Genomic DNA, 25937 nt, shown 5'->3' on the forward strand with positions numbered 1-25937 from the left:
TATGAAAAATCTTTGGGGTTATACAAATTTTTACCGCAATTTCTTATAAATAGACGTGATAGTTGATATGATTGTCGCGTTAATTTATAAGATATTTGTAATAAAAAAATATTATAGATTTAAGATATTTTAGTCAGTAATGTGGTAAGTATCATGTTTGTAAATTGTAACATTGAAAATTCTAATACATGAATAATGAAGTTTTAATATGGATATTCATATATGAATTCTGAAGACAAAATGGAGTTTACTACTACGCTTAAGCACATTATAAGAAATGTGCTTAATATAGCAGTTTAACGGGCAGAAATCCCTCGTGGGACTCGAGAACACCACATGAAAGTTGATCTAAATAATTTTGTTTGATGTCGTTTATTAAATTCCGTGGGTCTATTCTATTAAACTTAAAGCACATGACTCATGTATGCATTTTTAATGAGCGATGCTTACAAATTGATGTAGCAATCTATAATCGAAGAAATATTTAAGCAAAAATATCACTTATTAATTTCTCAAAATTATTTTAAAAATTATGAATTACCATATCAAATTGTAAATGAATTTTGTAATAAATTTGTAGTATTTCAATGGCGAAGCATCTCCATTTTCATTTTAATTATAACATATTTTAAAGATATATATGTAAATTTAATAAATTGAATTAAAAAATTTATTCAAACTCAATTTAGAAAAAAAAAACTTTATTCAACAAATTATATATACACACAAGGCTATAAATTATATTTTTTATGTCAAAACTATCCATTAATACAACCTACTCTTATATATATATATATATATATAATAGAGTTCTAGAAATCAGCAACCTCTACAATGATTAATTCACTTGAACGGTCAGATTTGATAATGCACAAAAAAAGACAAAATTGATTTAATTGTTCGGGACCGCACATTTTCCGGTTCAGAAAAAACACAGTGATCGAACATGGGTATTGGTACATCATATGCAATTACCCAGAATCAAATGTAACAACCTCCATCTCTGTGTGTTATGAAATTGAAGAAAAATAGAAGAAGATCCATCATAGACTAGCTGCACATTCAGGTAGGCTAAACTTGCAGTTCACATTCTATGATAAAGTACTAAACAAGAGTCTTTTGCTATTGACTATTGTCAAACACCAAAAGGATCGGACGGTCCAAATATGAACATCGAAATCATATATATTCGTCACGTTTAGGAACTTAGGAAACTTAGACCAACAAAAAGTGCCCAGGTAGGCTTGTAACTGAGAGAGAAAAGTTAAAGAAAGAACCTGAAAGAAAAGCAAACTAAGAACATAGAATTATCTCAGTACTCCATCTATGTAAGACAGAGAAAAGGAAGCGCCAACAAAGAGAAAAAGGAAAAAAAAAAAAGAATTTGACGAGTCTATAAACTATCGCCATCACCAACATCTTCAACATCATCATCGTGATGCGTTGTGGATCTTGACCGTCAATTATTCATCTCGTGAAGTCATGGATGAGGCCCGGCCTATCAGTGACATTGAGGCGCCAAGAAAGGAAGGGAATGCCGGTATCCGAATCTCGGTCATTGTCTTCGATGAACCGGAACTCGTTGCCAATGGCAGGAGAGTAGCACGGCATTTTCTGGCTCTGTGAATGTGCGTACCATGAAGTACTGTTATGGTGGCCTAGCATGTGATTCTGCTCTGTTAGTCCTCCTGAGCTCGCGCCGTTGATGTTTGTCGCTGACGCCGCGGCGCTGGCTCGCCGCTCTTCCTTCTTGAATCGAATACCACAAGCATTGCATAGCGACTGCATTTCACAAATATATACATACATGTTACTAAAATCTACAAAGCAAAATAAATTAAATAAGAAACAAATTAAGTGATCGATATATATTGTTAGTACCTTTGGGCCTCTTGGACCGTTTCTCCAGAGGGGTGTGGAAGTGGTGTCACAGTTAGCACAGCGGCGAGCGAGGAGGGGGTCATTGGCGGCGTTGTTATTGCCGCCATTATTGGCTCCGCGGCTACTTTTGTGAGATTGAGGTGCAGAAGGTTGTTGCTTGGTCTGTAACAAGTCCCAGCAAAAGTTGGAGACGGAGGAGCCAGAGCGGCGTCGTTTTTCGTCATCTTCGGTTAGACGAGTAGATGGGGTTCCTAAAGAGAGAGTGCAATCGACAGAAGAGGAAGAGGATGTGAAAGAATACATATCGGATTCATCATACGGCCTGTGGTTGGGCACGGAGAATAGCATGGAGAAGGGACTGCTTTGGCTGTGAAACATACCACACGTACATGGCCCCACCTGAGAGGTGCTGCAGCGATGCATCGTTTCCCTTCTTTTTTTTCTCTCAATAATATCTTGATTTGAACGGGTGCCCAGTAGTACACAGTTGTAGTCTTAATTTGCTTGAGGAGAGATCAAATGAGGGGTTTCTTTGAAGGCAAACAGAATTGGGGAGACGGATTGAGTTTATAGTTGGAAGGGGGAAGATGAGTACAAGCGAAACAGTAATGTGATCAGAGGGAGGGAGAGAAGTAATAATATTAAGTTTGAAAGGAGAACTTAGATGCGAGAGCTTAGTGGGTTGTACGAGATCAGGGCCGGGGCTGAGAAGGAAGGATTGTTGTCTGGTAGCTTTATAAGCTAGTAATAAAATGGCGAAATACCAGTCAGCACCTGCAGTCCAGCTTTGTCGTCAAATGCAAATAGAGGGATCTACATACGTAATGAGTGAGAGAAAGAGTTATAAAGAAGAGACAGAGAGGGACCCGATTTGCATGTTGTGGAGAGAGAAAGCCTGAGTCATCTAGTCAGTTGGTCAGTGTGTGTGGGGGGTAGGGGATGAACAAGTGTATGTGCTCAATTTCTCTCTGTGCCACTGTCTGTAACTCGCATAAGTTTCACTTCTCGCAATTCAATTTATACCCAAGACAGCACAAGCCTAGCTATAGTAGACTATAGAGAGAGAGAGAGAGAGAGGGGTGTTTTGGGGCGCTCTTAACAATGGGGGAGAGAGAGAGAGAGAGAGAGAGGGAAGGAGGGGGGGAGTGGTCATTGGGGTAGTCAAAAGAGCCCACGTGACTAGCGGGAACAGTCTTCCATGGATCTGCCTTCTCCGATCACGAGGCCTATTAGTCTCAAACCCAATACATCAAAACCTCTGTCCGTATCCGTATCTCTGCCACTCTGTTCTGTCACTGCCAGCCTCCCAAGGAAAATGGAATAGTCCCCATTCCCTCCTCCACGCACCCCCATCCCAAACGCGTCCCACGCACTCTCCGATCCCAATGTCACATATACCCCTCCTGTCCACAGTATATTCATGCCTAAAGTTGTAGCACCAATTCCCCAATTAAGAAACCACGTGTAACTAGCTTATGCTTCCATTGAGATTTTTTGTAATTCAAGTAATAAATATGTGATATTATTTAAAATTATATTTGTTATCCAAATTACCGTTCATTCAGGCAGTTAATTGTTTAAAATTGAAATATGTTCAAACCTTGACACTCTAATTTACTTTTGTTTCATTTAATTTTTCTATCTAACTTAACTTCAAAACTTTGAATCAGGGTCATGTGCAATTTATGCTTGTTTGTTGAAATTCATGGATTTGAATTGTTGCAATTGATGTGAACTAATGTTATATGATCACATGCAAAAATGGTTTAAATCAGTGAAAACGATCATGAAAAAATCTAGGGGGGGAGGGGGGGGGTCAGTTTGACGCGCCTTGGGGCGCTTGGAATTGGCAATAATTTGATATGTGTGACGTTGAAATATTTTTCAACAGAACAATGACCACAACTCTGTTAGTACATAGCCCACTCCGTTAGTAGTTATAGGGAGTCCAATCCGTCAAATCTCCAAAACAACAACAATAACAGCCAGTTTTTGAGCTTACTACAAGCAGTAGCCGTACCGTGGGAATCACGTGAACCAAAAACAAAGCCAATTCGTCATGATAATCACCTCAAGTCCCGAATCCGAAACCCATCACAGCAATGGTAGCTTTTGGTGGGTAGTCGCAGTAGTAATAGTAGAAGATCCGGAGATTTTGATCAGAGAGAAATGAAAAAGGTAAAGAGAGAGAGAGAGAGATAAAGGTATCTAAATGTGATACTCTGCAATCATCAAAGCAACAACTGTTTCTTCTTGGCTTAGCGTGAGAGAGAGAGAGATCTCTCTTCTCTTGGGTCAAAGATAGAAACTCAAAAAAGAAAAGGTCAAAAAATGTTTTTTTTTAAAAAAAAATACTAAATAAACCCAAATATATGAACAGTACAAAAAAAAAAAAAGGTCGACCCCACATTCATCATGGCCAAGCCCGAACAAACTCCTCTGGAATATCGTCCCCATTCGATCAAAAGATTCAAAAAACATCAAGAGAGAGAGAATCAGATCGTCTAGAGATTGGTGAGCCACAGTTCGACAAACGGGACGACCACCGCTTTCCAAAAGATGCTCTCTATTAGCTTTGTGAACTACGAGCAAACTACGTTTAGCCCAAGACACAGCGTAGCATTTGCCCTTCCCACATGCACTTCTCCCATCCCTACGCGACCTTGTTCCACGTGACTCTTACCCTCTTTAAAACTTTTAAAATGAGTTATTAAACTAAAATTATGTAGCGACTGTGTTTGGCACGCTCTATGGAGGATGGTGGTGGAGTTTGGGTGGTGCTCTAATGCCCATAAAATCCTTGTAATTAATGAGAATCTAATTATACTCTTTTTAATGAAACTCTGGGATTTGCTTAATCATACAAAACCAACGAAAATAATTAAGGTTCACCGCCTCACACCCACTATAGAGACGCATTTTGAGATGCTCCCTTAATCATGATGTTATGTGGCTCGTTGGATTCGGTGGGACCCGGTTGGTTTTGGTTCCACTTTTCCAAGGTTTAAGCAGCAGGAATAGGATCGTATCTGCTGCCTAAATATAAATAAATAAAAACACTCCATTATCGCTAATCAAGGTGCCACGTGGGCTTCGTGGAGAGATTTCCTTTGCATGCATGCATGCAAATGTGTTAAACAAGCCCTAGAGTAGAGGCATGAAATTATTAACAAGCTAGCTTTGGAAGACATAAACATGCATTCCTCAAAAGCAACAAGATACAACTGGAATGTTTGTCTCTCTCTCTCTCTCTTTCTCTTCTCTTTCTTATACATTTTTATTTTTAAAATTTGTTAGGTGGTCTGGGATTGGTCTAGTGATTTTGTGTTGACTGAGATTTGCCTGGCAATGGTAAAGTAGTAATATTTAAGTGTGGGTGGAGAAAAGAAAAAGCGAAATCAGGAAACTAGTGGACCAGCGTTTAGAAAAGGGGTTGTAGGAGAAGTCTCTAATAAGCCGTCCTATGAAAGATAACTTATTGTCAGTGTGATGACCTAAGGAACACTGTAACCCCTAATTGTCTCCTCTAAGGAGGTCTATAACTCCTTTAGCCCTATAGCCAATGGAAATACTTCTATCTCTCTCTCTCTCTCTCTCTGGGTCAGGATTCAGGAACTTTGTTTTATTTTCTTAGTACTTTAACGTTTCGTGACATTGTTAAAACATTAATGGTACGTTTGTTGTTAATATATATATTTGGAGGTATTTTTTGTTTTTAATAAAATGTATTGACCTAACATAAATAAGATGAATAATTTTATAAGTGTTTTATATTATTTGTTTTGATTTTATAAGATATATATTCTTGCCAATGTATCTTGTTTGATGTAATTAAACTAAAAACCTAATTGAACAGCCTAATTTTAGGGGATTTGAATCGAAGTTGTCCCTTGTTTCTTCTCCAAATTATTTTTAGTTGGCAGGTATATATAGTTTAAGCTAATAAGAATATGTAAATTTAATTATTTAATCAATACTCTAATACTCTTTTAATAAGTAAGACTTAACACGTAAAATATTTAATTTAAATGAGAGAGTAAATTGCTGAAATCAATATTCAAACCTAAAACATATTGACTTTATTATCATGCTAAATTACTATTTATTTTAAAAACTTAAACTAAAACAAATTACACATGGCTCACATAAAAGAAATAGATACTTTATGAATGCAGGAATGTACATATGATGAAGTTTTACATCCAAACAAGCTAGGTACAAACCGTACAATAATTTGTTCAAACAAATAAGGTACAATAATTGTGTATCTTAAATACGTGTTTATGTGGGCATAAGGTCCATTGGTTGTCAGTACGTAGGTGTAGTAAATTACTACTTATTTTAAAAACTTAAACTAAAACAAATTACACGTGGCTCACATCAAAGAAATAGATACTTTATGAATACAAGAATGTACATATGATGGAGTTTTACATCCAAACAAGCTAGGTACAAACCGTACAATAATTTGTTCAAACAAATAAGGTACAATAATTGTGTATCTTAAATACGTGTTTATGTGGGCATAAGGTCCATTGGTTGTCAGTATGTAGGTGTAGTAAATTACTACTTATTTTAAAAACTTAAACTAAAACAAATTACACGTGACTCACATAAAAGAAATAGATACTTTATGAATACTGGAATGTACATATGATAAAGTTTTACATCCAAACAAGCAGGTACAATAACTTGTTCAAACAAATAAGGTACAATAATTGTGTATCTTAAATACGTGTTTATGTGGGCATAAGGTCCATTGGTTGTCAGTACGTAGGTGTAGTAAATTACTACTTATTTTAAAAACTTAAACTAAAACAAATTACACGTGACTCACATAAAAGAAATAGATACTTTATGAATACTGGAATGTACATATGATAAAGTTTTACATCCAAACAAGCAGGTACAATAACTTGTTCAAACAAATAAGGTACAATAATTGTGTATCTTAAATACGTGTTTATGTGGGCATAAGGTCCATTGGTTGTCAGTATGTAGGTGTAGTAAATTACTACTTATTTTAAAAACTTAAACTAAAACAAATTACACGTGACTCACATAAAAGAAATAGATACTTTATGAATACTGGAATGTACATATGATAAAGTTTTACATCCAAACAAGCAGGTACAATAACTTGTTCAAACAAATAAGGTACAATAATTGTGTATCTTAAATACGTGTTTATGTGGGCATAAGGTCCATTGGTTGTCAGTATGTAGGTGTAGTAAATTACTACTTATTTTAAAAACTTAAACTAAAACAAATTACACGTGACTCACATAAAAGAAATAGATACTTTATGAATACTAGAATGTACATATGATAAAGTTTTTCATCCAAACAAGCAGGTACAATAACTTGTTCAAACAAATAAGGTACAATAATTGTGTATCTTAAATACGTGTTTATGTGGGCATAAGGTCTATTGGTTGTTCAGTATGTAGGTAGTAGGTAGTTTGCTAAACCACATCGTACCTGTTTTCTCCTGTAAACGTTTTCCACAAAATAGTACTGACTACCTAAAAGTCCATTAACTGCCCGTTGGCTAGCCACAATGAGTTACCGGAGTTGCTTGGACTGATCACCTATTATGGCCACCATTTCCAAGTTCTCGTGAGATATTTTCAAAGTTCAAAGACATGAATAATGCTATATTTTTATTCTATAAATATTTCGTAATGTGAAACATGTAAGATAATTATATACATTTTGTTGAAAATGTTAATGGAAGTGGTATATAGTATTACTGCCAAAGATATTCATCTAACATTACCTTTGTCATCTTGATCAGAATTAATTTTCTTGTTGTGATTTCCTGTTTAGATTAATTAATGAAAATGCTAGAAAGACTATAATTTTTATATAAATTGATACGACAATTTATAGCTGGTGAAATGATTAAAAGTGTATGATTGATAAGTGAGGGGTTCAACTATCATAGAGGGCGGGATATATACCTGAAAACTATTTAGGTAGGTGAATCTCGTAATGACTTTTTCATATTTGTTGACTAAATTATTAGCAATTTAAACAGTAAAATTAATGCTAGAATCTCTATCTTGTAACCACTGCCAATTTTATCCCAGCCACACCGGTCATGATCCCATGTTTAAAGGAGGTGATATGGGTTTCCTTTTTTCAAGAATAAGTTATATATTAATTAGTGGATTAATTTCTGAGTATGAGTAATGATGATGATTAATTAGGTAAATTAATCCACCGACATGGCAGTTTGCCCGAAATCGGGGAGTAGTATCATACTGTTGCTGGGTTGGATCTAGTCTCCTACATGTCCTTTGCCTACCCCATGCTTTCTCCCTTATCCAAAGATCTTTCGTCGTATAGCTTTGAATCTCTTTTGGACCTGATGATGAGGGGAAAGAAAATCGATTTCTTTGATTGAATTCTTTACTTCATGATGGGGGCATTGCCGCATTGGAACCTCTTTCTACTATATATTCACACAATTGTTTAATTATGGTGCTATATATATATTATTTATTGTAAGGTACCTCCAAAATTGTTGTTTATTATTGAAGTGGATCCTTTAAGTAATAGTACTAGCAAAGCAGTTATATTTCCCATTAAAATAAAATAAAAATTTTAGACAGATTGGAATGTTACATTAACTGGGTGAATAGTTGCTGATATCTTATGATGTTATTGTTAAATGACGTGACACAATGTATACCATTAAATATATCTTAATTATTTGATTTAAAATGGAGAATACCTTGATCCGGCCTGAAGTAGCTGGTATGATTCAATCTTAGTTGTTTGGTTGTAGAGTTAAAAGGAAAGAAAACTATTTAAGTTATGGGTAAAACAAAATCTTTAACTGTTTGTTTATTTAAGTTATGTTGAAAAACTTTCCAGTATTATAATATAATTAATTTTCTCCTCTTCTCAAAACTATTTGGTTTTTTATTTTTATTTTTATTATTGCAAGAGTAGAGGGAAGAGAAGATTTGACAAAATGATCTCCATTTTACAAAATGTAATGCCTAAACAACTTTATTAATAAATGGTAAAAATTATATTTTTATTACACAATTATCTCGCAATGTTAAAGTGAGAAACTGTTTTTTATTTATTTTTAACTATAACTAATTCAAAAGTTAGTTAGAATTGTCACATTGGTATTATCTGATAATTATGAGTAATGCTACAAGTCTCTCTTATATCCTTCTAAAGTCCTTCAAAGAATGATGTGGCTATTAAATTTATCATTGGGCTTGGGTGATCGTTATTAAATTTTGATCAAATGATGATTTTAATATCCACATCATTCTTAGAGTGACACAAGAAGAACTTCTAGAATTACTCAATAATTATAGAATAATTTTGAAGTCATAATTTTACAAAAAGAAAGGAAAAAAAAAGAAAAAAAAAAAAGGGTAGTGGCACAATTTTGACTCCTTTGTGAGCTGTAGCTGCTTTTGTTTTTGTTTTTTTCTTTTTCTTTTTCATTTGGGCTGGGCTTACCCAGTTTTGTTATTGAGACTTTTTGCCTTAGCAAGCTTTTCTGGGCCTCGTGCCCTACAATGATGAAGGTTATTGGGCCTACTTGCTCGGATGCTATTGGGGGAATCAATTACGGCTGGATTCTAAAATCCCAAAGACTACAGAATTTGTCTAACCCAATATCGAGCTTCATTAGTTACCCATATATATATATTGAACTTCATTTGGGTGCATCGAAGTCCAGATCAGCATCCTCCACAATTTGTAATATATTCTGTCATATATAATTCTTCAAATTCTATTTATTTTAAATATATATAATTTGGTTATATTATTTTTACCAACCTTCAATTTATCTTTTTAACATTAAGACCTGTTATCTCTTTATCTTTTATTTTTATTTTATTTTTTCTTTTCGAAATCATGGTTGATTTGGAAAAAAAAAATGCTGGAAGATGAGAAATAACATTTATCTTTAACGTTTACTACATTTTAAATTATAAATTTTGATGTGATAAAATTCTAATAATTTAATTTTTAAAGAAGTTAAAATTTACTGAGTTATGCATGGTAAAATCTCATTTTACTCCCATTTTCTATACTCCCTAATGTAGTAGTGCGATGCGGCACCGGCACACCAGCCCCCCTCCAAACAAAGCTGATTTGACAATGCGACATGACATTGCTACTTTATCTCAACAAAATTTGGCTAGCCTCTCTCGTGAATGACTAACCACGCCCTTGTTTAGTAGTGCAATCCCTAGAGCCATCGAGGTGGGTTGTAGTCATATATGACGTGCGATTTGGTAGTTGCAACTACCAGCTCTCTTTGGTTGGGTGGTTGCGGTTGCGACCATCAAATATCTCCAATTTGAGGTGGTAGGAGGTGACACGGACGATGGAGGATGGGATTTTTTTTTCCTGCATAAAGGAGAAAGTGAAATGAGAGTATTTGTGTTTTGTAGCATTAAGAATTATAGAGGATTTTAATAATAATAAAAAGTGTCAAAAACATGAATTGGGACCATTTAAGAGGAGTAAAGTATTAAATGTTTCCGGGACTTAAAGCCCAGCCCAGAATTTATAAGAATAGGGTGAGAAATGAATTTGGGCCTTGAACACTCCCAGGCTCAGCTCCTCGCTCCCCCCGCCGTGTATTCTGTTAAACCCTAATTCTTGGCAAAACCCTGATTTCCCGTGTTTCGCCTACAAAACCGTTACTACGTAGAGGAAACGAGCGAAGAGCAATGGAGCCTGATGCACTTACGAACTCCATGGACCTGAAAGTAAGGGAGTTCCTGAAGGAGGTCCGGCTCGACCACTCGCCTGCCTTCACCAAGCTTGTCGACGACACGGTTTCGGCTATCAAAGACGCCATCGATAAAATCCCCGAAGACTTGAAGGTTTCCAAAACCTTAAGGCCCATCCTCTGTTTGGTTACCGAGAAAACGGAACATTTTGAATTCAGTTTTTATGTCTCCCCTTTTTTTTTTCGGCATTTGGTAGGTACTTGTTGAACTTACTGGCAGTGATTTATTAACAATGAGCAGGTGACAGGGGATGAAGCTCCTGGGTTTGTCAGAGACATTGGTGCGGACAAAGTCGAGTTCAAGTTTAAGAAGCCAAAATCTATCAAAATTGGTGGGAGCTATGCGATACAGTGCATTGCAAAGCCTGATGTAAATGTAGATCTTTTTATTCAGTTGCCAAAGGTACTCACATAGCTAATCTATTATGTGTGTGTGTATATATGTATATGTATATGTAAGTGAGTGTGAATGGTTTCGTTGTCGATGGGTATGTAGGGGTTAGAATTATGCGGTGAGTACGGTTTTTTTAGTGCTAATGACTGACGTCTGGATTTAGATGGTCGGCAACTTACTATAACATTAGACTTTGGGATTTAGTGAAAAAGGAAATCCTAAAGAACTTGGATGATTAAGTTTGTGATTTATGTAAAACTAATTTCTGCTATTCTTAATTGTTTTCTGTGTGAGTTTGGTAAGTTCATCCATTTTCAGTCCATTATGCTGTAGCAATGTTAGTTGAATCAGTTTATGATTTTACTGCTCCACGTACCGTATGTGGAAGTGTAATTGTTTCTTAATTAGCTTAGACATGGTCAAATGAACATGATTTGCGTTATAATTAGGATAGGTGCAGTTTCATGGTGGATAGTGTTTATGTAAATATACATTTTTTTATCAGCTTACCGTGGTGAAAAGAGAAGGCATTGTGTTACTAGGACCATGCTTTTATTAAGTTAGACATGAATACACCTGTCATAAGATGGGCTTAGCACCAACTAGGACCAAAATGAGAGAATAAGTGCTTTTATGTCACATGAAGATGGGTGGAATAGGTGTAATTGATGGGTGACGTGGCTACTCATCAAGGGTCAAAGTAGTGTATGAGAACGATATTAGGTCATTCACCTTGAATTGTACATCTAGTGGTAATTTCCTTGAGAAGACATAGGTTTTTGTAGAGCATCAAGCAATTGATTGTATTTGAGTACATAGATTACAATATGATCCCTAAATTGTCTTAAGACTCTTAGCGCAATGATAAAGCAGTTGTTGGGTGGGAAGGGATATGCTTTCAATCTTTAGTGCTGACATTAAATGATGTAGGATGGATTCAAGGTCGAGGCATAATGGCCCGATCACACCCACATTTGGATCCCTTACATTTAGAAGGGAAGAATTGCTTGATCGCACCACGTTTTAACAAGAGTGCAATTGGGGGCTTTCATTAGGCCAAGCCGACTCAATTGCCTGCATCTAGTTAAAACAGGATTTTGACTAGTTGTCCCTAGAGTCTTGGCAGAACCGCTCGGTTGCACTCCTGTTTGAATGGCGAACATAAAGGTATAGGAATGTGTGGAAACCTAGCAATCGACCAAAAAGGAATGTGTGAAAACCTCAACAGACAATGTCATTCGATTTCCTGAAAGTTTGGGCGGTAATGTACGTATGGGAATTTTTCCTTGATTGATCAAAATGCCTACCAATTTTCTTCCTTATTAGCATTAATCTTAGCATCGATAATTTCCATGAAGATTATAACTTGTCATTTTTATTTAGTCTTTCCATCTTTAATTGATTTTATTGCCTCTTAAGATTTAATATTTTCCTTTTTAGATGATTTACTTACTCTTTAGGTTTTAATTTCCATCCTTAGGTGCCTTAGATTGATGTTATATCAAGACCGATGGATATATTGCAAATCACCTTTGAGAATGAAGTATTGAAATTTTAGTGAAAATTTCCACTTTGTTTTTCTAAGCTACTTGTTAGCTTGTTCCTTCGAATAGAAGATGTTATTGCTTATGTTTGTTATCTTTCATGCTATCCGCTACGTCCAGTGTTATCAGAGCAGGCTTTATCCTATTTTGATGGTCAACTTGTGCAACAATAGCTATCTCTCTAACAACGTCACTTGTAAGAGGGGGGCTGTTTTTTGGGTTAGCTTGGCTTCTCTAGGTGTTTGTTTTTGAGGGATTTTGGGTGGGTTTGAGGCATTTCTTGTGTTGGATTTTGGGTGGGTCTTTTTTATTATTCTAGTTAGGTGTTTCTGCATGTATACTTCTGGTGTACATAGGGACACCTTACACTTTTAATAAAATTTGATTATTACTTATCAAAAAAAAGAGGGGGGCTGTTTTGAGAGCTGAATTTATGAAGTTCCAACATGCGAACGCACAAGTGTAGCAAGAGTTGCATCAAGAGGTGCAACAAGCGTTACGCAAACTCCCAGACACTTTTATTAGACAGATGGGGAAACCTGTTCAGTTTCAGGGTGTTGAGAAGTTTCATGACGATGATGGAATTCACTTTCAACCTGTTCGTAACCGTAGTCTTGAACCTCTGAATAGGCAGCCAATTTATGAAGAGAATTTCATGAGGATGATGATGTTAATTTGGCCATGAAAGTTGAGCCACCATTAGAAAAACAACTTGAGCGGTCACAACCTTTTGAGCTGTTAACCAAGCCAGTTGGAGATCACTCATCACGTTTGCAACTTTTCAATTCAGTCAACGAGATGGAGGAGAATGGAGACCCTTTTAGAAAGAGCAGTGCGGTCGATGCAAAGATAGTTGAAGATTACCCTCCACCTCCTCAACAACAATTGCAGATTTTCCATGGAATGAAGGAAAATGGCGACTCCTTGGTCAAGTATCAACTCTTGGAGGAGACACCATATCTAGACGAAAACTTAAGGACGAGTTGTTTTTAAGTTAAGGAGTCTAATGTAGGATGGATTCCAGGTTGAGGCAAAATGACCTAATCGCACCCACATTCAAATGAGAGTGTGACCTGTACATTCAGAAGTAAGAGCAAAATAGCTTGATCGCACCCTATTCTAACAAGAGTGCAATCTCGGGCTTTCGAGAGGCGAGGCCGACTCAAACAGCGAACATGGTTGCTACTGGTTGTCCTTAGAGTCTTGGCAGAACCAATTGCTTGCACTCCTATTTGAATGAGAGTGTGATCGCGACAAACAAAAAGGCATAGGAAGCCTCCTGGGCATGAGGATAAATTGCTTAGCCCGTCATGGGTGAAAGCTTCTAGGTTACCTGGTAACTGGTTCTGGCGGGTAGGGTCAGTTACTTGTAGGAGTTTGATTAGCGGTGAGAATTGTTGTACAGTATGCGTTTGCGACGTGCAATTAATCTGAGTAAAGTTCTCCAATGTTAAAAGAACTTATCAAAAAGAAAGGCATAGGAAGTGCGGAAATCCTGATGTTCAATATCGTTTGATTTCATGTAGATTTTGGGCAACAATGCACATATAGGAACTTTTCCCTGATTGATCACAATGTCAACCAATTTTCTTCCTTATTTAGCCTTAATTTTAGCATCAATAATTTCTATAAGGATTATTCTTTCCATCTTTAGTTGATTTTATTGCCTTTTAAGATTTAATCTTTTGTAATGTTTTCCTTTTTAGACGATTTACTTACTCTTTTTGTTTTAGTTCATCTTTAGGTGCTTTAGGTTGATGTTATATGAAGACCAATGAATGTATTGCAAATCAGTTTTGAGAATGAAGTATTGAAATTTTAGTGAAAAATTTCAGTTTATTTGTTTTTCTAAACTACTTGTTAGCTTGTTACTTCGAAAAGAAGTTGTTGTTTCCATTCTATCTTTCTCGCTATCAGCTCCGTCACTAAAAGGATTAAAGCTAAGAGATAGTAAGTTAAAGAATTTCTTGGGCACTAATTAACCAGATGGTAGTTACAGAATCTGCTTATTCAAATTTAGGTATATATATGATATTAATTGTTATATTTGTCAACATAGCATATTACTATTTATTAACAAAGTTTATTTTCTTACAGGAATGTTTCCTTGAGAAAGACTATTTGAATTATCGGTACCACGCCAAAAGGTGCCTATACCTTTGTATAATCAAGAATTACTTGAAGTTTTCTTCATTAGTTCATAAGGTTGAATGGTCTACCCTACAAAACGAGGCCCGAAAACCTGTATTGCTTATCTATCCTGGTTTGTTTTTCTGTAGTATTAACTTTTAAGTATTGTTTTTCTTCTTGCATTTACCTGATTCAGGTTATTAGAAAATGTTTCACTGCTGCACCATTATTGGAATTTTGGGTTGAAATAGTATTTGTATTGCAGCTGGGGAGTTTGCTGAAGTTCCTTCATTTTTTGTGAGGATAATCCCTACGGCAAAATCCCTGTTTACCATCAAGAAGTTGAACCTAAGGCGGAATAATGTCCGTGCTCTGAATGATGGTGGTATGCTATATTCAGTTGTATTTTATTGTCTTGGAGATGTTTGGTGATGTCTTTACCTAAACTATTGACTATTTCTTTTTCTTTTTTCATTTATTTATTTATTTAAGGGAGTATTCCTCAGGCTACACCAAAGTACAATACTAGTATTTTGGAAGACATGTTTTTAGAGGATAGTGCAGAACTTATTAAGAAAACTTTTCTTGGATGGAAGGGGCTAGGAGAGGCTTCAATTTTACTGAAGGTATAATTCCAGAATATCTTGTTCATGCTCATTTTAACAGGTTATGTAGTAGCCTTATACTGGCTTATGGAAATAAGAGTTTGTTTTATTGATGTAGGTTTGGGCTCGGCAGAGAAGTTCAATATATGTTCATGATTGCCTAAATGGATTCCTAATTTCTGTTATATTGGCATACCTTGCAAATCGGGAGAGGATTAACAATTCTATGAAGGCAATGGAGATATTTCGTGTTACTTTGAGCTTCATTGGTATATTTAGTTTTTCTATTGCCCTTATAGTTAAGAAGTTTTAAGTTTTTAACTATATTTTGTATTTGAAATGGTTGTTTTGAATGCACTGTGAAATGCATTAAACAATTGAACCTGAAGTTATGAAATTAACGGTCCATTTTACTTGTAGAATTTGATATCATGTATTATATGTGGTGCAATGGTCTAGCTGTAATTTCTATCAAGGGCAAGTGGTGCTTATTATTGGTGAGTATAGTGGTACAATAAGTATCCTTGTTCGAGCAAACGGTCTTGGGCGAGTTAAATGGTAAACTATAAGGGAAATAAGCCTTTTCTTTTGTCAATCGGGGCTAAAGAAATTTGAATTTGTTGCCGTATTGGACAATTTCTCAGTCAAACTTTTTTGATAAGTATAATAATAAAGAAAACTTCTCAGTCAAACTTGTTAGATTTTGTATTATCTTTTCTGATATTTTAAGAATTCTTGATAGTAATTTTTCTTTTCTGTTTCAGTTTGCAACTAGGTTGAACTCTTGGACCAGTTAATTGCTTTTCCAGGAAAGCAAAATGGGGAGGAAAAAAAAAAGAATAAAATTCCAATACGTAATTTTCTTTTCTGTTTCAGTTTGCAACTAGGTTGAACTCTTGGACCGGTTAAATGCTTTTCCAGGAAAGCAAAATGGGGAGAAAAAAAAAAAGAATAAAATTCCAATAACCATAGTTATTGAAGATGGTCAACTGGCCTATAAAGTGTTTATTTGTGTTGTACTTTAGGTGGTTCTCTTTGCAATGAAATAAAAACAGCAATTTTGATGAGACTTTTTAGTTTTTAGAGGGTTGTTTTTGTGTTTTTGGTTGAAAAAGTGTTTTGTTGTGACATAAAAACAAAAGTTGTTTTGAGTGTTTGGTGAGTGTGAGTGTTTGTGTTTGAAGTTGTTTGTTAATGCTTTTCCTTTTTTGCAAAAAAGCTTTCCCAAAAAGTGTTGTCGAACGAGGTTCATATCTTTTACCGTAGTTAGTGCTTATAGTGAATATCAGAGGAGTAATACAGAAAAGATGGTTGAAAGTGCCAATGTGCAATAAATAATTAAGTACTATAATTATTAATCTTTAGAATTGACATTATTCATCTAAAGGAAGTTCACATTGTTGGTGGTCTTGTTACTAAAAATTGGCTCTTTGGGGGTGTAATTTAATGTCAGATAGTGCATTTTTGCCACAATAATGTAGGTTAATTTGTTTGCAGCCAGGCAATCAAAAAAAGGAAAAGGATTATGGGACTATGGGCTTTACTTCCAGCAAGAAGGGCAGAATGTTATTCCAAATGAGGTTTGCTGCTTACCTATTCTATATGAATTTAATTTTTGATTGTTATTTTTTGATTTTTGATTTACCATTGTCATGCACATTATGAATAATCTCTTGTATCTGTTTTTTTGTCTGTTTTCCAAAAAATGATCAATAAAGATAAAAATATTATAAAAAACAAAGATGGCATTATAGCAAGGGCGAACTATAGTTTAGTTTAGGCCTATTAGTGGTACCATGAGCCAAATTATCTTCTGGTATATTGTCAACCTTGAAACTTGGAAGAAAATAGGTGCGCAATGTAGGCTATTGATGTGTCTGATCATGTGAAAAAATTGAATATTGCCTTTTCTTTGTGTATTTTTCATTTCTGTTTTGTTTTTCTTCAATATCTTTGTCGTGAAACGTGTGATATTGCTTGTATATATGTAATTATGAACCTTGGAGTTGCAGGAAAGGATGCCATACAAAGAAACGTTTCCAGTTGTTATATGTAATCCATCAGCACCCTACAATCTAGCTTTCCGTGTATCAAGGAGTGGTTTCATGGAGGTATTATTTACCAGGACACTAATTTCTGGCCCATGTCTATTACATTAAAGACTTGAATTTATTTTTAACATCTTTTTGAACCACATTGGACTTATTTGATGAAACATATACTTTTTTTTTTTCACCATTTCAGCTCCAAGATGAAGCTGCACTGGCACTTAAATGCATAGAGCAATGCAAAGATGGGGGATTTGAGGAGATTTTTATGACCAAGGTTGACTTTGCTGCTAAATTTGACTATTGCATAAGGTAAAATTGTACAACTAATATCTGTAATGGTTGTCATTTATTGTTCCATAGAAGACTTGTTTGATGGAATATGGAAATGAACTATTCTTTCTAGACGTTCCTTTTTGTGAGTGAATCGTTCAATTAAAATCTTGTGCTTGAGGGGTGCATAGAGGGGCGCAACCATATTATACAAGCCCCGTATTAGGGAGAAAAAGAGGATCAGAAGTCCAAAACATAAGAAAAACTAGAAAAATGCAACTAATATACGCCACTATCCATGTTTAAAGGGATTTGAATGTAACAATTTTTAGCTCTACCACCAAAATCTTTTTTTATTTTATTTTTATACGTAATTTCGTATCATTATCCCCAAGGGGTTGGCCCAAGTGGTGGAGGCCTTGGTCTTAAAGTTTGCTCCCTTTAAGGTCTAAGGTTCAACACCTTATGGGTGCAAACAATTTCTTGGGGCTACACTCCCTAGTAAAAAGCCAGTGATTTAACCAGTTCCGTGTAGGGAAACTTTCGAGGGTGCGGTGCACGGGACCGAAGTTTACTCTGCAGGGGTGGGTCCGAAGGACCCTGCCTTGGAGAGGTTCCCTGACATCAAAGAAAAAAAAAAAAAAAATTAAAATTAAAATAATAATAAAGCTCTACCACCGAAATCTTACAATCTTCAAAGCTCTTTCCATTCCGCTCACTCCAAATACTCCACATTAAGCACAAATGTGTTATCCTCCAAACTTCCAAAATGTTACAGCTTCCCAACTAACCTCTTCAAGTAACCAACAACTCTCTTACCCTTCTAAGTATGACCCAATCAACACAAAAAATACGGAAACACGAACTCCATAATTCTCTTGTCACTTCAAAGTGAAGAAAAAACGTAATCAATGGACTTCCCACTCTTGCACATGTAACACTAATTCACTACTATGACGTTCATCTTCCTCAGGTTATTCAAAGTCAAAATTTTCCCTAATGTTGCCGCCTACACAAATAATGCAACTCTTGAAGGAGCCTTAACTCTTCAAATACTCTTTCAGGGAAATGGGGAACTAGTAAGAAGGGACAACACACAATAAAAGGACCTCACTTCGATCTTCCGCCTTTTGGAGGGGATCTAACATATTCTATCCTCATTGCCTTGCCTCAATCTGATAGAATACATCTCAAAGAAAGGAGAGACCAAATCTACCTCCCAATCATGCACTGGCCTAGTAAAAGATATATTCCACTGAAGACTGCATATTTTTTTTTGTTTTGCTACAAGTTTTACTTGTTAGATATATAATTACATGACAATTATGATGTGGTGGATTTACACTAATTTTTATGCAATTGACTAACTCATAGCACCTTAATCAAGTTGAAAGTAACTGTCCCTCAATATTGTCTTTCCAAAAAAGCAAAGCAGATTTTACTGTAGGCATAAGTAATTATGCCAATGAACTCTAACTCAAATGCCACCTCATCTTCTAGTGATAGTTGGGTGGGGGGCATGGTCTTGGGTTCAAGACACATTGTATGCACGTTTAACTTTTTTTTTCATTTAAATTTTTATAAATAACTCATTGCATTGCTAAACGCAGACGGGTGCAACCAACACAACAAATTTATTTTCCCTGTTTTCGTTAAATGAACAAGAGCCACCCTCGATCCATACCACCATCTTTGCTTTCTGAATCTCCTCGCTGCCTTCCTCCAAATCTTTTCCCAAGAAAACATCAGAATTCTTAGAACCACGCCCCAACGACAGCACCCTGTCACCTTCTTCGGAATGCATTATTATTCTGTCTAAATGCATTGTTTGAAGCTAGAATTTTTGAATCAAGGATACAAAATAAGCTCATGGTCAAGTTTTTTAACATGTTTAGCATTGTTCTAGATGGAATGCTTTAGTTACAGTCAATTATCTTGGTATTGCAGTTTTAAAAAAAAAAAAAATCCTCAATTGAAAGCTTGGAAGTCAGATGGCCATCATCCTGAGAAATTGTCGCTCATGATTTTAACTTTAAACATTTTGTCAGTGTTTTGCTAGAGTGATGTCAAATAGGATCCTGCATTTTAGTCATAGCATAAAGTTGTGCACATTTAGTTGTTCTGTGCAGGTTATGGCCTTAAGTTGAGGAAAAAAAAATTCAAATAGGAAAATCAGGGTTTATTTTCCCCTCATAGTTTAGCGAAGCAATGGAAATGATTCTTAGGTCTACCACTTGTTTCTTCTTTTAACGCATTTTCTATTAATTTCTAATTTTCTAGTGTAAAGCTGGGACATAAGTTTTAAAAATTAGGCTGGCTGGTAGTTAATTGATAATGTTGGGGGCATTACAGAAAACTATGGGGATTAATATATAATATAAGAAACAAGGAGCTGTGACATCATAGCATGTTACTCTAATTAGCAGTTAAGAATATAAAACATGTGCATGTCTTTCTTTTACATGCGTTTAGAGTTTCTGGTTCCCATCTGTACAATTTATATGCTTTGCACAATGCATTCCTGTTACTAGTTGTTGCATTCATTGAACTATTGTGGTGATCACTTGCTTGGAATTGTTTAAGCTGCAATATATCTTTGTTGCCCTTTTCTTTTACATTTTTGCTTTTTTAGATTGAACTTGAAGGGAAAAAATGAGGTTCATACATCAGGATTTTGCTTGGATGATGAATGTTGGAGACTATATGAGCAGAAGGTACATGGTGTTCTGAATCAGGGGTTGAGCAATAGAGCAAAGTTGATTCGTGTTACCTGGAGAAACACATTGTCAGGAGGCAGTATAGAAAATGTATGCAATCAAGTATTAAACTTAAATATCTCATTCCATTGATCAGTTATGTTTTGGATCAACATATCCTAATGAGCTTGCAACTGCAGGGCTTGTCAATATTTGATAGAGAGCCATTGCTTGTTGGAGTTTCAGTGAGCTCTTTGGAGAAAGCTTTTAGGGTTGTTGATATTGGTCCCAATCCTGAAAATAAGGAGGAGGTATTTCAGTTTTTTTTTTGGTTGGGGGGGAATATGTTGTGATATATGCACTGATTCTACTCATGTTTGCACTAGGCTCTCAAATTCCGAAGGTTTTGGGGGGACAAGGCTGAGCTTAGGAGATTTAAGGATGGTACAATTGCAGAAAGCACAGGTGAGGCATTTATTATGCTACTGTTGGCTACTGTTATTGAAGCTTCATTTCTTCCGGATGATTTTCATGCATTTTTTAAAGACTTTTGGCTTAGATCAAGTGTCAAGATGATAAACCTAATGATTTTCCCAATTTCATAGTATGGGAAAGTGAGCAGTGGACGAAACATCTCATTTTGAAAAGAATTGCTGAATATGTACTTCTGCGGCATCTTTCTTTGTCAAAGGAGAATATTGTGCATATTGTGGATCAGCTTGATTTCTCTCTGCTTCATGGTGTTGGTGGTACGATATTGAGCACTGAGTACTTTTAGTTTTTGTGAATTATTTTTTCTTCTTTTCTCTTACAACTAATCAATCCCTTGTATATATATATATATATATATATATATATATATATATATATATATATTTGTCAGATCCTATATCATTGTCAGGAAGTTTGCTTCGAGCACTTGAAGTTTTATCGAAGCGCCTGCGTCTTATAGAAGACATTCCTTTGAAGGTATCTAGTGTGCAGCCTATAGACCCAGGTACCTTTTCACAGCTGGGATAGCAATCATTCTTCATGTTTATTGTCTTTATTTTAAAGATTTTTCGTTTTTTAAAAAATTTATAAAGGTAGCTTGGCTCATCAAAATTCTATCAAGAATAATGGTTCCCATTGTTTTATGCATACTTTATTTCGTAATTAAGGTACATCTTAATTGGGCATATCTTTTATAGCCAGTTGCCCTCCCTCTGCCAAGCAATACTATGTGCTTATCATAAATTACTGTAATTACAGCTTTCAGGTTTACTTCTGTCTTCCCTCCTGAACCTCATCCGCTAGCTAATGACAAGGATAATGTTCCAAGGCTACATAAACTAATGCCATCCTGCACTCGGCCTCTGGAAGTTATGATTCAGGCATGATTTCTTGTTGATCAGTCAGGCTTTTTTATGTATTCTTATTATTTAATTTCTGAAAGTTATTATTTGCTTTTATCTAGTTGGAAGGCTCTGGGAATTGGCCGATGGATGACTTTGCAGTTGAGAAAACTAAAACTGCTTTCCTTCTTAAAATTGGAGAAAGGTGGGTTGGGTCAGCCATGGTTTTTTTTTTTTTTTTTTTCTTCGATAAATTAATTTTTTTGGCTCTCATGGGGAGGGAAAAATTGAGATTCTAACTAGTGATCTCAGCTTAATGAGGCATGGTCTCCAGCCCCCTTGAGGTCATATCAGGCATGGGTTCCTTTTCACAACAGTTGCTATATTCTTTTAAAGAGTTTATCTAATGATACTGCTATGGCAGTCTCCAGAATACTTGGGGGATGAAATGTACTGCTACTGAGGATGATGTGGATATTTTTACTTCTGGATATGTATTTCGTCTTAAAATTTTGCATGAGAGAGGCCTGAGTTTGGTGAGAAAGGAAGGTAAGAACTCTTGAGTCTGAAATACATATATACAGGTGTGCTTGTGAGACTATTGCATGTTGTCTAATGAAACCAATGCTATTGCAGTTGGAAGTGACCAAGTTAAGCGGGTCACATCTGTAGACAAGAAACTTTTTTTTCGCAGTCAGCATTCGAGCATGATTAATGGATTACAGGGTTGTTATCCGATATATGTGCCAGTTGTTAGGTAAGCATTTGATTTTGCATGCTGAATTATCTTTCTAGTTTAATCTCTAACTGCACATAACGTGTTTAGTTATTTTGTAGGCTTGCAAAACGATGGGTTGCTTCACATCTATTTTCAACTTGCTTGGTAGAAGAGGCAGTTGAGCTATTGGTTGCGTACCTCTTTTTAAAGCCTTTACCATTTAATGCTCCTTGCTCACGCATAGCTGGATTTCTAAGGTTGGGTATTTGTTCCTGCTTATAAGGCACCTTAAATGTTAGGAACTGTGTAATGCTTTCATGCTTGGTTTTGCATATTAAATAAATCATGGAGATTAACTTAAAAAATTATAATGAAATGGATTTACAGGGAACCTTTCTTCCATTGCTTTCTAATATATAACTCCCTGTTGTTGATTGGACTGGAAACAAGTAAAACTATTACCATTGAATTTAATGTTGGTTAATATGAATTATGATGGCTCCATATGTGGTTGTTTAATAAGTGGGTAAGATTATTGTATCTACGAACTATTACAGTCTTCTTGGGCCTCACGCTGTTCTGTCATATGCATGCCAACTTTATTAACAGGTTCCTGCGATTACTATCAGAGTATGACTGGACCTTTTCTGCTTTGGTTGTTGACATAAACAATGATCTGGGCCCAAATGACGAGAAAGAGATAAGTGTAAGTTCTGTAGCTGAGTGAATTAGCACCAAAAAATGTATGATAATTTTGGTACATTTCTACTTAATCTGTGATCTTATTTTTCACTTAACAGCTATTAAGCATATCATTTTTTTAGGATAACTTCATGTTGAGTAGGAAAGCTTATGAAGAGAACAAACAAAATGTAAGCGCGGCAATGTTCCTTGGTACAGCTTATGACAAGGCATCTGAGGCTTGGACCAGGTTTTCACCAAATGTATCGGTTAGTAGTTCTTTTGGATAGAATTTAGTTGCATAATTGTTGGAAAGATGAAGCTTCCTCAAATATATTCATGCTTGCTATTGTGTCTGTTTTCCCTACACTCTTCTGCTTATTTGATAATATTGCTAACTTTCTGGTGGTTCTTCCTCTTCCATTAAGACATGATTTCTGATGTTCTTTTGTATTCTGAAAGAATCTGGCTGGTTTTCTGCAAATATTAATTTAACCATAGAGGACATTCTTTTGTATCATCTAGTAGATTATGTATATGTTAATGATAGACAAAGTGGATCTGCTGCATTATGCAATAGGCCAAAAATTGACTTGAACTTGTGCAATGGTGACACTTTGTGCCTAGGGGCACGCTCAAAACCTATATTCCTGCATCTAGTTCTTGTTTTTTAGTGCTAAATAGAGTTAGATTTATTATGTGTGGTGTTCCTGTCCTATTCCCTATTGACATATGGAAATTGTTTACTCAAAAGGAACTTAAAAGGTTGGTGGCTTATGCTCGAAGCAGTGCAAACTTGTTGACCAAACTCATATTGCAGGACCAGATTGATTTTTATAAGTGGGAGGTGAGTCTGAAACATTTCTCACGTTTTATTGGCTTAGGGCTCTTGGATTTATTTTTATTTTTTTGTGTATGAGTTACAGCGGGATTTTTTACTTGCAGTGCCTTTTCCGAACTCCTTTGAACAACTATGATGCCATAATTCTTCTCCACATGGACAAATTACCTTATCCCCAACGTCTTCTCTTTCCTTCTGAACTAAACCTAGGTACATTTCTGCAGCCTTTTGCACTGGCAGTGCTGAATCTTTGGGATAGTAATTATCATAACATGTACATCCTGTGCAGGGAAGCTTGTTGCTCGTGGGAATGGTAGCAAGTTTTTCAATCCCTTCATGTTGCCTGGAGACTTGAAGGGGAGCTTAGAGGAAGTGAAAAATAAGCTATTGGTGAACTTTGATCCATTGAGGTGCTTTGTTGGGGATTTAGAGGCAAGTCTCTTTAATGCTATTACAATAATCTTCAAAGAATGGATCTCCTTTTTATTTACATTTTCTTTGGGCATGTGCAGAAAGAGTTCTCTGACACGTTCAAGGTATGGTATGATTCTCTGGGAGGTGATGCTATTGGCATAACGTGGGAGAAATTTCAATCCAAGGTATACTTGAATACGTCTCCTGAGTAAGAACATTATGCGTTGTTTATAGTTTACATCCTTATCAACTTTAATTCCCTGACCACTGAATTTATTTTCTGCTTCCAGAAACGGAGCCGAGAGGAGGAACCAGGTGAGGAAGCGGGTGAGGAAGGAAAAGATCCAGTTGAAGTATTAAAAGCTGTTGGTGAAGTTGGTAAAGGATTTGTGAGGAGTGTTTATTTTCTGAAGGCCCCAAGGCTGAATTAACCCTCTACTCAAGGCCTAATAGTTCGGAAATCACAAAAATATATTGTTGTAAACTTGTTTTCTTTTTAAATTTATTGGTAAATCGTGGCGTCCCATTTTCCTCATGTCACCACAGTTTTGATTTTTTTTTCCTTTCTGTTTTGGGTTGGGGAGTGAGGTGAATATTGCAATGAAACCCCATTTGGCGAGCTTGGGAAGAATGTGGAAGAGGTAAATTTCTGTGTTAGGTATACTGGTGACTGCAACACACGAGTTGAGAAAGTAACCCTCTGTAATATTGGCGGATGTTGCTTTTGTAAAATAAATTTAATGATTTGGAATGGTACTAGCCTACTAGGTGGTTCATTTTCAATTCTACGTGAAAGATAGAGCACTGATTGGGAGCACGCGTTGTGCGTGGCACGCCCACGCACGACAGTGCAAATTTTTTTTTTTTTTTTAAAAAAAAAAAATTTTTTTTGCACGCGGCGTGCATTACCCTGAAAGATATATTGAATGCCAATTATGGAAAAATGTTTACTATGAATCCCTAACAAATTCACACGGTAATTCACATTTGATAGAAATAGTGCTACATGGACTGGTAATCCATATTTTAATGACCAAGACTTGTAATAAAAATTATAGTACTTCTAGCAACACACTTTTTACATTGCCGTTTGAATCATTTTAATTTGTTTTCTAGTTTTCGTATAACTGCTTCTTTGTTAAATAAAGAAAGACTTCCTGAATAACGTTCCGTAGTTGCTAGAATGATAAGTAATGTATTAAAAACCCACTAGCCAAGAAATAGCCTCATTTATCACCGTTCACCGGACTATGGCTGAGTTCGTAGCCAAAAATGCAATCTTACACAAATGGAATAAAGTTTCTATGCTTTGTCGTAGTTGAAACTTTCATCCTTGTAGTTGTGGAATTCTTACACATCATGAGATATGCTCTTAGAATTGAGAATAACTTTTAGTCTTAGTACAAATTAAGTTTTTTGTACCCTCCAATAAGAGGATGACATATAGCATGAAACAACAAAAATGAATTTTATAGAAACACCCTAAACCACCTCTATCACTCATCGGCACAAACAAAAAAAATAAACAAAAACAAAAAACTCCCCATCATCTCCCAATTCTCTCAAGACAAAAATCTCACCGCCACCAGCCAGGCCAAT

General features: G+C 35.8%; 2 protein-coding genes across 2 annotated transcripts; one reads left to right on the top strand and one right to left on the bottom strand.

The window, feature by feature from the left end:
• Positions 1-1174: 1174 nt before the first annotated feature.
• GATA19 (GATA transcription factor 19) lies at positions 1175-2833 on the bottom strand. The gene is made up of 2 exons (XM_059602762.2): positions 1882-2833; positions 1175-1782 (listed from the first exon to the last, which is right to left on the bottom strand). Exons 1-2 carry the CDS (start codon positions 2302-2304, stop codon positions 1468-1470), a joined length of 738 nt encoding a protein of 245 aa, XP_059458745.1. The 5' UTR covers positions 2305-2833; the 3' UTR covers positions 1175-1467.
• A 7627-nt stretch (positions 2834-10460) lies between these two features.
• LOC132187164 (nucleolar protein) lies at positions 10461-25121 on the top strand. Its single transcript, XM_088517427.1, has 26 exons — positions 10461-10754; positions 10902-11063; positions 14696-14861; positions 14994-15113; positions 15221-15354; positions 15452-15602; positions 16831-16913; positions 17346-17444; positions 17578-17693; positions 20287-20461; positions 20551-20661; positions 20737-20815; positions 20956-21099; positions 21234-21347; positions 21602-21723; positions 21807-21889; positions 22109-22233; positions 22321-22441; positions 22522-22659; positions 23012-23108; positions 23227-23352; positions 23838-23930; positions 24029-24134; positions 24214-24360; positions 24441-24523; positions 24629-25121. The coding sequence occupies exons 1-26, from the start codon at positions 10599-10601 to the stop codon at positions 24767-24769; spliced, it is 3192 nt and encodes a 1063-aa protein (XP_088373553.1). The 5' UTR covers positions 10461-10598; the 3' UTR covers positions 24770-25121.
• The last annotated feature ends 816 nt before the right edge of the window (positions 25122-25937 follow it).

Source organism: Corylus avellana, chromosome 6, assembly GCF_965113065.1.
Source record: "Corylus avellana chromosome 6, dhCorAvel1.hap1.2, whole genome shotgun sequence".
In the NCBI taxonomy this organism is placed as follows: Eukaryota; Viridiplantae; Streptophyta; class Magnoliopsida; order Fagales; family Betulaceae; genus Corylus; species Corylus avellana.